The sequence below is a fragment of the Ostrea edulis genome, chromosome 3 (genome assembly GCF_947568905.1).
Source record: "Ostrea edulis chromosome 3, xbOstEdul1.1, whole genome shotgun sequence".
NCBI lineage: Eukaryota > Metazoa > Mollusca > Bivalvia > Ostreida > Ostreidae > Ostrea > Ostrea edulis.
Window position 1 is genome coordinate 38,634,245 of NC_079166.1, and position 14,199 is coordinate 38,648,443.

At 34.5% G+C, this 14,199-nt stretch overlaps 1 protein-coding gene across 1 annotated transcript; it reads left to right on the forward strand.

Moving 5' to 3' along the window:
- Positions 1–552: 552 nt before the first annotated feature.
- LOC125673129 (putative ankyrin repeat protein RF_0381) lies at positions 553–10,825 on the forward strand. The gene has a single exon (XM_056160652.1). It carries the CDS (start codon positions 8,958–8,960, stop codon positions 10,515–10,517), a length of 1,560 nt encoding a protein of 519 aa, XP_056016627.1. The 5' UTR covers positions 553–8,957; the 3' UTR covers positions 10,518–10,825.
- The last annotated feature ends 3,374 nt before the right edge of the window (positions 10,826–14,199 follow it).

The following is a 14,199-nucleotide window of genomic DNA, read 5'->3' on the forward strand; positions in this document are numbered from 1 at the left end:
TGTCCGGATCATTTCCGGTCCGGGAGAGGAAATTTCCGAAAACCAAGACCATGGTCCGATAGCCCACCTCCAAGTCTCCCCATGTACCAAATTGCATTGAAAAATAATAACAACTACTATGTTTTTTAGAGGGCTGAAAATGGCTATATTTTAACTAAAAAGCCCCACCCCCGGGGCGGGGGTGGGGGTAGAAAATCGAAAAAACCCCTCCGAGGTCGGACGAAGTTCCCCTAACCATATATACCCATACCAATACCCTAACCCATATAACGAGGCCTCCAGGGGGCGTGTGTCACAATCCGCCACGCCAGCGTGGCGAAATCCGCCACAAAAATGCTAAAGACGGCCTCAATATCCCTTGCTTGTCGTAGAAGGCGACTAAATGCGGCGTTCCTTCGGAGGAGACCGCAAAAACCGAGGTCTCGTGTCACAGCAGGTGTGGCACGATAATGATCCCTCCCTGCTCAAAAGTCATAAGCGCCGAGCATAGGCCTAAATTTCGCAGCTCTTCACCGGCAGTTGTGACGTCTCCATATTAGTCTAGTCAATCTAGCAAATCACCTCAAAGTAATTGCAACAGAAACAAACTCGACGGAATTTAATAAACAAAAGCGTGATTAACAACATACAAAAAATCGGACAAAATCGGACAATGGGAAATATTCAAAATTTAGACTTAAATGTTTTAGTAAACCATCGATATTTTGTGGTGTTTACGGCACGCCGTACACGTAAAGGGGAGTAACTTAACTGTGACAGTCATCGGAATAAAGTTATACACGACGATCTAAAGTGCATGTAATAAAAAAACGCGATTAAACAGCTTAACAGTTGTATTAAAAAGGTGATTTTAAGACCTTCTATATACATACAATATTGCTCAGCATCTCATATTCTTTGCCGACTTCCATTCCCGGGGAACTTTCGCGAATAAAGCTTCAAAATATTTTGTTTGACCCTCTACTGAATTAATTTTAATTATAAAACACAATATTTACTTTAAAAGTTATGAATAATCAATTATAAATGAAATCTTAAAGAATTAGTGTCAATTTACAAGGGGGAATTACGGTTGTTAAAAAAAAAAGTATGGAAAGCCATTCGGGTTAAAAGTTTCAGTTATTTTGTATCTTCATCATTTGAGCAAGCGTTTTGCATTAAAAACTTTTATAAAACTAAGTAAGTAAAGTATTTTTGCTTTTCTTTTTCAAATTCAGGTTTGGGGAGTCATTCATGGGTAATAATAATGATAATAAAACATTGATAATATAAATAATAAAAAATCAATGTAAGTAAACACTTGCGCATAGTATCATGATTTGATGTAAAATCGAGTAGTTACTCTTTCTAATTAGTCTTGGGCTCACGACCTGCGGAACCATATCTCCTAGCAGCGTGCGAACAGCGCGTTAGACCGCCCGGCCATCTATTCAAGACAAAACTTGTTTTCGATGACAATGGAATTCTCGCCACGCTGGCACACGATCATTGAGAATGGAAATGGGATACAGTTATTTATCGTAAATTTTAGAGGATCATACAAAATGCACATTGTGTTTGAAATGTCTATATATAAAGCACAGAAATAGCAACGAACTCTGAAATAAACATAATTGCCCTAAGGGACGAAATCAATGTCGGATGAAAATTTAAATTCAATTAGTTAGGGGGAGGGGAATAAAAACTCCCGCAAGTTTCTGTCATCCGACATCGATTACACTTTAGTGGAAAAAGGAAAAAGACAAGCGACTGTTGAATACCACATAATATTTAAAACATATTAATGAACATTTAATAGATTTAATGTACACTTTCATTTGTGAATAAACAGTAGAAATGGTATACAGAGGTATACAGAGTGTTATTTATAATCGTACATTTCTTTTTTTGTTATTCGATTAGTTTCAGCATTTGTCATATTAAGTTTTAAAGGGGGGGGGGGGGTTCTTGGTGAAAACTATGTGAACTTAGTTTTTTGTGAGACATTGAATTTTTTATCTTGCCCCTAATATAAGTGAAGAATATCGTTAAAACCAGACGTCTTTTTAGGAAACGAAGTTAGTCAATCCTTTCCCTTTCTACATGCATTCATAGGATGCGACACTACGTCAAAAATGTTCGGCATCGGAACAGGTCCTGTATAGTCAAAATGTAGAGAAATCGCGAAAAAATTCTGTATATGATTAGTTTTTAAATGGAGGCAGGCTACTGACAAACAAGTTGATGGTGAAGGGGTTTCAACTGTTTCGTTTAAAGTCAGCATTTCGCGAATTATATGGTCGTTATAACAATCTACTTTGCCAATACAACCTATCATTGGGTCAAATCTGCCTGACTTGTTTCATATAGATTGTTAGGCCGTTTTTGGCACAATGATATTGAATAAGGGTAACTCCGTTTGCCTTATTAAGATACAGAGCTCACAGCGGGTGTAACCAGTAAACAGGGGGTGCTTACTCCTTATAGCCCATAGGCATCTGATCCCACTTCTGATATATCCAGGGGTCCGTGTTTGCCCACCTCTCTATTTTGTATTGCTTATAGGAGTTACGAGATGGATCACTGTTCGTTATCTTCACCTTCCTATATGAGGATTTCATAGAGAAAAAGATATATTCTGGTGTCGATGTCATATCGACTTTGTACGATGAAATACCATTTAGACACTTATAGGAGATTTGCTATGTGAAGAATTGTCTACCACAATATCATTTTTATAAGTTCAGTCATTGCCACTAACTACAGCTGCAGAAAAGGAGCACTGCAAGAATTTTTTAAGTCATAGAGTGGACTAAAGAAATGATTAATTTGGATCCTTCTAATTGGGGCTTATCACTGCTTTCAGCAATTCTTGTATCCGTTAAAACTAAATTACAAGTCGCTCCAGATAAACTTTTGAACGTTTTTCGCTGTAAATGCAAGGCAAATTGTGACACTAGCCGTTGTACTTGTAAAACCATGGACTGAACGGTACTGCAATTACTCAAATGATCACTTATATAATTATCAGGCACGTAGCAATAATGGCTCTACACCTTTTATCATTACATGCAAAGTTGATAAATTTTTACGTACAGAGGTCGATTTTTAGACAGATTGGTTGCTCTCCCTCCTCTTTTTTTTTTTTTTTAAATAGCATTGTCGTGAACTGTACACAGTAGAAGTGTAAAATTGAACTGAGAGAACAACCTTAGCCCCCCCCCCACACCACCACCACCACCACCACACACACCACACACACCATCAAGTATTTTTATAACTTTGGATTAAAATTTACTTGTCAATTTTCAGGCAATATTGTGAAATTATCTTCACACACACCCCCCTTTTTTTTACGATGCTGCGTGCCTGATTCAATTTGCTTTTAATTCTATGTGTCCATTGTTTTTAAAACAGATTACTCCTGAAATTCTCGGTATTAATTGCACAATAATTTGGATAGAACTAAACATCAAATACGGCTATAACCCCCCCCCCCCCCCTTTTCCCAAACTCTAGAACTTGACGAAGTGCACGTATTAAAGATTTCTTTATAAAATCGAAGAAACTGAACCTTGTTTCGTCATAGATGTAGTACAAACTGTTAAAACTCAGCTTAATAAAGAATTTGGTAACGTAAGCTTTACTATACACTGTTTGTTTTAAAATACTACATGTATTTATGTGAAACATAGGACCGGAATGGTAAGCGCGCCTCCAACTTCCGATGTAAGGGGGGTATCTGCAAAAATGTAGGTCATCTTTTACAGACCATTTTTGAAGGGGCACTTGTTTTGTGTTAACAGTTTATTTTAATGTATAAATCTTCATGTGGTAACTCATATATGCCTAATGGACAGGAAAAAGTATTTTCTTCCAAAATCCAGTTTTTAACGATTTTTGTTGGAAAAGATTTCAGCCCAAAATTCGGCAAGGGAAAATAAATTTTGGTGCAGAAAAGATAAGTTGTGCATTTGGACGTTTTATTCTTAAATTTATAAGATCAATGCCATCTCTTCTATAAAACAGTCATTTCCTATCATTTCCAGTTTTTCACTATTTTTGTTTTAGAAAAAGGTAGGTTTTCCTACCTAAAATGGTATTTTTCATATATATTGCCAATAATCTATATATCTTACTTGTTGAGCAGTTTTTAAAATAAATCCTAACTTCATTTTTTTTATTGTTAGACTCAAATGTACGACAAAATGTGGGTTTTTTTCTTAAAATTTCAATCTTTAACAATTATATTCAAAAAAGCAAGATTTTACCCAAAAATTACAGTCAAGGAAAGAATATATTCTGCTGTAAAAAAAATTAATCGAACATTTCCAGGTTGAAATTTGAGATATGAAACTTATTTTCACTGCATGTTACATAAAATGGACATTTTCTTCAATTTCCAGTTTTTAGCGATTTTCATGAAAAAACACATCCTTTTACCCCAAAATTCCAATTTTCCCATGGAAATACAAAAGGTGAATTTTAATATGTTGTTTGCATGTGTTTTCTTGCATGAATAATCAAAATTTCATTTCTGTTGCAATTAGTTTGAGGTTTTGCTCATTTTTGAGCTAGATTGACTAGACTATATGAGTGAAATATTCTCAAGAGGGACGTTAAACAATATTCAATCAATCAATCAAGAATGGATGATACATGTTTTACACAGTGTATATTATGATATTTTTCCGATCGCTAAACAAAATTATGACAGTGATAATGATATCACATTCTAAGGAATGTCAGTATTATGTATCTTTTTGTCTGAAATGGAAACATTCCAAGATTTGTTAGAAGGGCTAGAGGGAGAGACTTTGTGTTTTTACATGCAAACGACTGATAACTCAAACAAGAAATGTTTCTTACATAATACGTATTACGTTAAGATTGATAACCAGCATGAGCCTTCGTTTTCCATAGCGTGAAAAAATTATGTCTGTCTTACTCATGGGACATAACGTTGCCCATATATCAAACACATGCACACTTAACTTTTACAAGATGTTTAAATTCTTAAATGACCCGATTTTATTTTAAAAATGACCAATGGAAAGATGAGGTTCGACGTATAATGCATATCAAAGATAACAAACTATAGACCAATATATAAAAACTGTTTTAAAACACTGATTTCTAAATAATTATGCCTAAAAGTATATTTAGTCTCTGTAGGAAGGTGTACAAATATTACATCGTAATGATCACTCTGCAGAAAAGTATGCGTGAAAGATTTATTTGGGGGGGGGGGGGGGGGGAATGGGTGCCAGTTTTTTCTCTAATCACTTTCCATCAAAGGTTGTTTTAGATTCTCAGGCTTGACCGGATCGAGAATTTGATAGAGGTCTGATAGAGTTTGTACAGCGTATAATCGTCTTTTTTCATTCGTATCATACTGATCAAATAGTGTTCTTGATAAAACACATTTTTGCTTTACGCCTTCAAAATATTATTTTACAAACCATAATAAGTTCTTGCAATCAGAAGGAGTCTTTAACGATACTGTAGCCTCATGGGCATTACAACATATGGTGTATAACTTCAATCGTATTTCACCAAAATATATACAGATAGAAAGTGAGAAATTTCTTTCCAAATTTTGTTCTTTGTACTTTTCTATGTACACCAACATTAAAACGAAGCAAATGTTTGAATTGATCAGGTAAAGGGCATACTATCTATTTTGAACTCATCTCAAATTATAATGGGAAACGTTACGGATGTTTCCCAAATTTCCCAATTCTAGGGAATATCTTGAGGATAACAGTAAAACTTCAAGCATTATATCCAAGAATAACGTCTAAATGTTCATTTTCCTTTCCATCTAATTTACATCCAGGTACTAAGCACCAATAATTACTTGAATCGTCATCGTAGGACTGCGTATAGTTCTTTATGGATTGTCTGCTAGCGAAACAACATTTATATTGATGTCAACTTTGCCCTACAATTGGGTACCATCACGTGACCGCGGTGTATAAATGTCACTTCTAATCAGTCGTTCCGTTCCGGCACATCCAGAAAGTTCCGTATTGCATGTCAAATTTGAGGCACTTAATTCAGCCCTCCCAAATTCCGACGCTTTTTGCGTTAAAGAAAGGATGAGATGAAACAGCAATCAGAATTGGCCCACTAATCCGTGGTCAATAAAAACAATTCTATTGTACAAAAGTTAAGATTTTATACATAGAGACCACAGACGATGGTTTCTAAACACTTTTAATAGTTTCTGTCACAAGGAATGTCGAAATATCAATTGATTTTTAAACTCTATAACAAGCCGTTTTGGTCATGGTACTCCTTCATGAATAATGAAAAACAATGTGGGCGGGTCTTAACACAAGGGACAACCTTCACTTTAGGAATATGAATAGATGTCGTGCTTTCCCCGTTTACAAATCACGTGACATTATTTATCTAATTGTGTTAAAATCTTTATATTTTTGTTAAATGGAGGCTATGTATGATTTTCATTGACTATATATATATATATATATATATATATATATATATATATGCTGTATGTGTGATAGGTATTTTTAACGCATGCTATCTATTCGTGGTGATGAAAGGTGATGATATTGCTAATACATGTACCCAAACACGTTATCAAAAGCACATTCGATCACAGATACTGCTGCTGAAGAAAAGGAAATCAGAAATCAGTACAAATCTTATTATCATTCAAATAGTTATTTTCAACTAAATACGGAAATATTAGAACTGTTAACCGCCAACATACGTTTCGTTCAAACCCTAAATTATATTGTAATGTCTTAAATATATGTTACAAGTAATCACAAAATATAAATACATAAATCAATAGAAAATAAAGACAATTCCTCTCCTTTTCTCGGGCTCTTGGTCGAATTTGCCTTGAAGCAAAATATATTATAAATAGCTCGGTCCGTATAAATAATTTATGAAAATATCTTGATTATCTATTTTATATTTAAATAGCATGTGCTGTGAAAATATATGTATATGTAGTACACGCATAAGTCTTTATGTTTCGGTTAATTATATTGCAGGTAGAATAATAAACCAAAATATCTCCATGTCAGTGTAAAAAATTAATGAAAAAGTAAAATCATACTAGTGCATTCTACATTGCATATAATGTAAACAAAGAAAATATTTAACTACATGTATTTGTTTAGAAAATTAGATTTAAAAAGTCAACGTATTTCTGATAACGATATCTACACGTGTATATCACTTCATTAATACAATTCATCAAAATTTAGTAAATAAAATACATATACATGCATACCTTATATATGGAATACACTCCGTTTAATGTACATGGCGCTGAAGGGGTGTTTATATTCCTAAAACAGCGGGCAATACATCCAAAACACGCAGTATCGTCTTTTGTATAGAGCGAGCTACTCCAAGTTGGTCATCGAGTTCAAACAGGTTTCTATAATGGAGAGGCCTCCAGTGAAAATTTTGCTAATATTTTTTTTAGATATCGACGATATGGGCTACGTTTATCGCCATACGAAATTTAAAAGTTTATGATGATATACAACCATAGCCTGAATTATTTAACTGTATCTAATATGGTCAGTATATTTCCAGATCTGTAAAGGTATGGGCGGGGCCAAATTCCCATGAGAATTTCAGCTAATGAGGAAACCCCAATCTTAAATTCAGAGTTATATCCCGTTTGTTGCGAATTCATGCACCGTGTAACATTTAAATCATGAAAGTGCAATTGTTAATAAGTTGAATCATGTATATTTTAACATGAAACCAAAAAATATTAATATATTTGGGGCCATTTCACATAACTATTTCACTTCAGCATTTAAATACCGTTGTGCACTTCCGCTCGCTCTCCTTGAAAATGTCAAGTTGATATTTTGAACAGTTTCCGAGAACACTCTTGGAAACTGACCCTCTGAATTTCAGGGGAAAAATAATATCTTACGTCATAAATGACAAAATTGAAATCGAAAAAAAATAGATCATCCCTGAAAAGTTCCCGAAAATCGGTCTACGGATTTCCGAGAAATCGAGTGCACTAGAATTCTAATAATGAAAAATTATAATGATGGAGAAAAAGCAATTAATAGCAATAAGGTCTTTCATTGGAAATGGAAGAACTTAATGAATAAAATGTATGTAACAAGCAATATACTTCTAGAGTCATATCTTTTTAAGGTAGTGATTGCAGGGCATCACGTGGTTTATTCATGTAGTATCTAAAAAAGAGACTATTTTCGTTTCCGATTCCGGAATACGTCAAGCGCTTAAGCATCAGTAATAATGACAAACGATGGAAACAAAGACTTGTCAGCTATAACCAGACACAGGGTAAAGTGAAAATATGTTTAGAAATATACAAATAAAATACAATACAAATGAAAAATCCCTTATGTTTTAATTATCTTTTAAATAATAGGCCTAGTCATTCCTACTAACATATGTTGAAACATATTAAAAAATATTTAAAAAAATCATTGGTCATTTATTTCTCAGGGGGTGAAAATAATTCTGCTTTGGTGAATAATTGCCTTCCAAAAATTGCGAAATTCCTCAGAAGCCCTGCTTCTACTTCACAGGAAAATAAATGGACATATTAATGCAAATTATATATTATTTAAGGCTTTAACTTCAATTTGATATAAAATTTGTATCACTTACCCCTTTTGTATCATTTTTAAATACCATCTGAAATACCTGTACCGTTTATTACGGAAAGTCGACAAGAGGGGTTACTATGACAACCATGACATCACAATTTCCGTGAAAACCATATATGATACTTTTATAATGAGTTACAGATACTGTCAACTACAGAATATGTAAAAATAAAAAAAAAATCATAGATTCATTAATTTTCAATGACCCATGCAATCATTACCTTAAAAAATATATTAGAGGTTTGCAGAACTTACAAAAAATGCTACTAATAGGAAAAACGTTTACTAATAGATAAATAGATGAATACATATATGTTGATAAATTAAATGTTTGAAAATGATATTGTTCATAACATCATTGTTGCCTTTTGCAGATTCAGTTTTCCCGTAAATACGCCAATAAACATATTGATAATGTCGGAAAACCTCTGCATAGCAGCACAGAATGGTCATTTACGGGCTGTAGAAACCTTGCTTGCCAATAGAAGCGATCCTAATGCACTAGGATCGGATGGTCTGTTTCCACTTTATTGCGCATCTCAACATAACCAATCCTCCATTATCCAAATTCTTCTCAAACACAAAGCAGAAGTGAATTTACGAACAAAATCTGGATTTACATCGCTACAGACTGCAGCTGAAAAGGGTTGCGAAGACGCAGTTAAGATTTTATTAGAACATGGCGCAGATGTCAATCTGGCATCTACATCTGGCAGCATTTCACCATTATATTTTGCTTGCATGAGAGGGAAAAATGAAGTTGTCAAAATTCTTCTGAGACATAAAGCAAAAGTTGATGCCTGCACTTATAATGGGTGTACGCCGCTTCATACCGCAGCTGAACATGGATATGAAGATATACTTAACATGTTACTAGAGAATGGGGCTGACGTCAACTATGGCTCAAATGATGGACAAAATGCACTGCATTATGCGTCGATGAAAGCTGACACTAAGATGATAGATCTATTGTTGTCCAAGGGATTATCGGTCAATGCTACATCAGAAAATGGATGTACGCCTCTCTACTTGGCAGCACGAAATGGAAATGATGATATTGCCTTACATCTGATCAAAAACGGAGCAGATATCAATGCACCTACAGTTGATGGTTGCACGCCGTTTCATACCGCAGCTGAAAATGGGCACGAAGCTATACTCAATATTTTACTAGAGAATGGAGCGGACGTCAACCTACGCTCAAAGTCTGGACAAAATACATTGCATTATGCGTCGGGGACAGCTGACACTAAGATGATAGAACTATTGTTGTCCAAGGGATTGTCGGTCAATGCTGCTTCAGAAAATGGATGTACGCCTCTCTACTTGGCAGCACGAAATGGAAATGATGATGTTGTCTTACATCTGATCAAAACCGGAGCAGATATCAATGCACTTACAGTTGAAGGGTGCACGCCGCTTCATACCGCAGCTGAACATATGCACGAAGATATACTCAATATTTTACTAGAGAATGGAGCGGACGTCAACCTACGCTCAAAGTCTGGACAAAATACATTGCATTATGCGTCGCGGACAGCTGACATTAAGATGATAGACCTATTGTTGTCCAAGGGATTGTCGGTCAATGCTGCTTCAGAAAAAGGATGTACTTCTCTCTACTTGGCAGCACGAAATGGAAATGATGATGCTGTCTTACATCTAATCAGAAACGGAGCAGATATCAATGCACCTACAGTTGATGGGTGTACGCCACTTCAAGCGGCTTCCGAGAAAGGGTGTACGAAAACAGTTGAAATTCTCTTGGAAAATCATGCCAATATTAACAAACGTCAAAATACCGGGCGAACGGCTCTATATTTTGCATGTAAAGAAGGACATGTCGATGTGATTAAACTTCTGCAGCAACGTGGTGCGATGAATTGATATGTAAAAATAATCGCATATACAGTTGCGAAATTTTTTATTCTAAGAAAGCACATCATATCTATGTTTATGAACTAATACATTTTTCCATCAGCAGTAAAAGAAATTACGAAATCCAATTTTGAAAGAACTACAAAAGTAATTATTTTTTTTTATTGAATGACATGTATCATTCCATATTTTAATAGTACAGTCACCGTTTATTCTTGAAAATGCAAAAAAAAAAAAATCCAGCAAGAATATCTGCTTCGTGTTATATTTGTGAATTATAAAATGAAACACTACTAATAAATTCAAAAGTTCTTTAATTCCAGATGCAATGATAATCTACGAAAGCCCAAAAGGCTGATTCGAGATTCGAAATTCAAATTACAAGATTCGAAATTCAAAATACGAGAATTCAAAATCCAAACTAACCAATCAAAATGTAGGTCACAATAGATTAAAGGTTAGAGGGTACGTGTATATAAACTTAAATGAGAGAAAGCTTATTCTTCTAATATGTTTACCAAACAAAGAAACATTATTTTTTAAAACTATAAATCAAGTTTCCTAGAAATAAGTTTCCTGAAACATAAACAAAATATAAAAAGAAACGACATAGATCGTACAGAAATATCTATTCATGGTTCGAATTTCCTCCATTGTATACACACAGGCGTCTGTAAAAGATGGAAAGGGTGGGAAGATATTTGCATATTAAGTATCTACACTTCTACCAACACCCTTCCCCTTCTGATTTTGTTGCGGTGATAATTTCTCCGAAATGTATGGATTCATTTTCCATCCCATTCATATTTCGATTTATATTTAACGTTTGACGCCTTTTGCAAGCTTTCTACCAGTATAATAGGAGTACTATAATTATCAGTATAGTAATCGCTGAATATATTCGAATAATAAAAAAAAAACCCAAAAACCCACTTATTTGTCATAATATAATTTTTATGCACCACTTTTGTTTCCATTAAAGATTCATATTTGTATTTCGCAATTCGTGTTTTGTAACGATATTGTGGCTGGGTGACTGCAAGCAACTCAAGCACCTGTGAACTAAAAATCATAATGTAATTACTGGTATTGATTATCGTGTGTTTAACCAGACCAGTAGCCGGCCAGCAATTTCAAAATGGGGGAGGGGATGTGAAAAGTATTTAACTGAGAAAAAACCACCCATTTTAGTGTTTGACCACTGAAATATCCACAGACACCAGACGTATCGACACTACTACCAACCCCCAACCCCCTCCTCCATTCATTTTGATTTTTTGCGGCGATAATTTCTCCGAAATGTGTGGATTTATATAATCTTTTCACACTTTTTGTAAGCTTTAGAGGGTATTCTAATGCTTGCAAAAAGCGTGAAACGCCCATACGGATGGGAATCTGACAAGGGATCCACACATTTCGGAGAAATTATCGCTGAAAAAAAAATCAGAAAAGGGTGTGGGTGGGTGTTGGTATCGATACTTCAGGTGCCTGTGCAAATATCTTCCCCACCCATTCATTCTTTATAGGCGCATGTGTGTAAATAATGGAGGAAATTCGAACCAAGAATAAATATTTCTCTCCGATCTATGTTGTCTTTTTTATATTTGTTTATGTTTCAGAAAGCTTATCTACGTGCGTCATTACCACAGAATACTAATTTATCCATGTTTTAAAGAATAATATAGCTTATCCCATTGATTCATAATGTACAAACATGTATATGTACATGTTCTGCAGATACATGTAATTATAATCGCAGAAACCGGTAATTTAATTTGTCTGTAATATTAATAGAAGGGTTCTACACTATATCGCCCCGTAATAGATATTAGGAGGTGATATAGTATAGACTCCTACTATCATTATATTACAGACAAAATTACCGGTTCCTGTGGTATAATATTCATGAATCAGTGGGATAAGCATCTTCGCTAGCCAAGGGTTTTCGGAGTGGACCGAAAACAGATAACGAAGATGTGGGATAAGATAATTTTCAAAACCTGTATAGATTAGTATTCTGTTGTAATGACACATGTAGTTAAGCTTCCTGGAACCTAAAAAAAATGTTGAAAGATACAACATAGATCGGAGAAATATTTTTTCATGGTTCGAATTTCCTCCATTGTTTTTTTTTATAGATAAGTACAATTTTCTTGATCCGTACACCCACAGCCTCGGTGAACGTCCAGGACTGGCTACGTTCTTTGTAGATCTCATAATGAAAATAGATAAAAAATAAAACATTAAAAAAAAGATAGCAAAAATGAAATGGATTAAGATGAAAATAAAAGCGTATACAATGAAATTAATAGAAGAAGAAAATAGGCCTACATTAAAACATAGTAATAAAAGTGTTGCCTCTGAACCCACAGGCACCTGAAGTATGGATATTACTACCCCCTTCCCCTTTTTCGATAATTCTTTTGTTGCAATAATTTCACTGAAATGTATGAATTCCCAGTCTATCTCATCCCTCTTTCAATTTATGTAATCATTTCATGCTTTTTGTATGCTTTGGAGATTGGCCTTCTACCGATATAATAAAAGACAGGGAATTCACACATTTTAGAGAAATTATTGCCACAATAAAAAATTATCCAAAAGGGGGGGAGGTAATATCCATACTTCAGGTGCCTCTGCTGAAACTCTAGAGGATGAAATATACTAGTACTTAACCTATTGATTAGTACTTAACTGAAAAAAGCAAACTAGAATTAATTGTTGGAGGGGTATCATCGGTATAGGCTTCATATACGATTTCAACTTAAGGTACAGTGTATATTATGAGGTGTTTTTGTCATTATTTGACCTGGTTACCACACAATACGGAGTTGATTAAATTAGTGGGAGCTGGAACAAGTTTTCTACCCCCTCCCTTCCCGCTTTCTACGGGCCTGTCTGCATGCTAATCATACAACAGAACATTTATAGTTTTAAAAGAAATGTTTCGTTGTTTGGTAAACATATTAGAAGAATAAGCTTTCTGTCATATCTTAAGTTTATATGCATGTACCCTCTAACCTTTAATCTATTGTGACCTACATTTTGATTGGTTAATTTGGATTTTGAATTTCGAAATTCGAATCTCGTATTTGAATTTCGAATCTCGAATGAGCCTTCTGGGCTTTCGTAATAATCGGCCATACAATACAATAATCAAAACATTAAAGATTTATTAAAGAAATTAGCAACAATTACATTTTGTGGCTAGTGCTTCACAGTACAATACAAACATGAAAATAATTTACTCGGAAATCTCTGATTACTTAAACGTGCTTCGTGAAAGATATACCGACATGAAGTGATGCAGTTAATGCCCTCATGTACTTTAAAAGATGAAATTTATTTCTGAAAGGAATATTGATATGAATATTGCCAAGTACGTGTACAATGTCTATGCTAATCCATCGAGGCATGTAAATGCAGTTCCAATTCAGATGTCGGCAATGAATTGGCGGGAAGGAGCATGTGTCATGTATCATTGATTATAGCATCACTTAAATAGAAATAAATAATCAAAATTGTATATCCATTCTTCATAGCTTGATAATCCTCATGAGTGATTAAAAATCCACAATACACAAAATAGCCAGAGAAATGTTTACATCACTGGAACAACAGAGTAAGCATTATGAGCAACTTTTACTCGTTTGTGCTCTATCAATCTGTAAACTTTTATGACCAATTCTGC

Excerpts from the sequence above, each read along its gene's own strand:
- LOC125673129 (XM_056160652.1), top strand. The coding sequence starts at position 8,958 with ATGTTTGAAAATGATATTGTTCATAACATCATTGTTGCCTTTTGCAGA.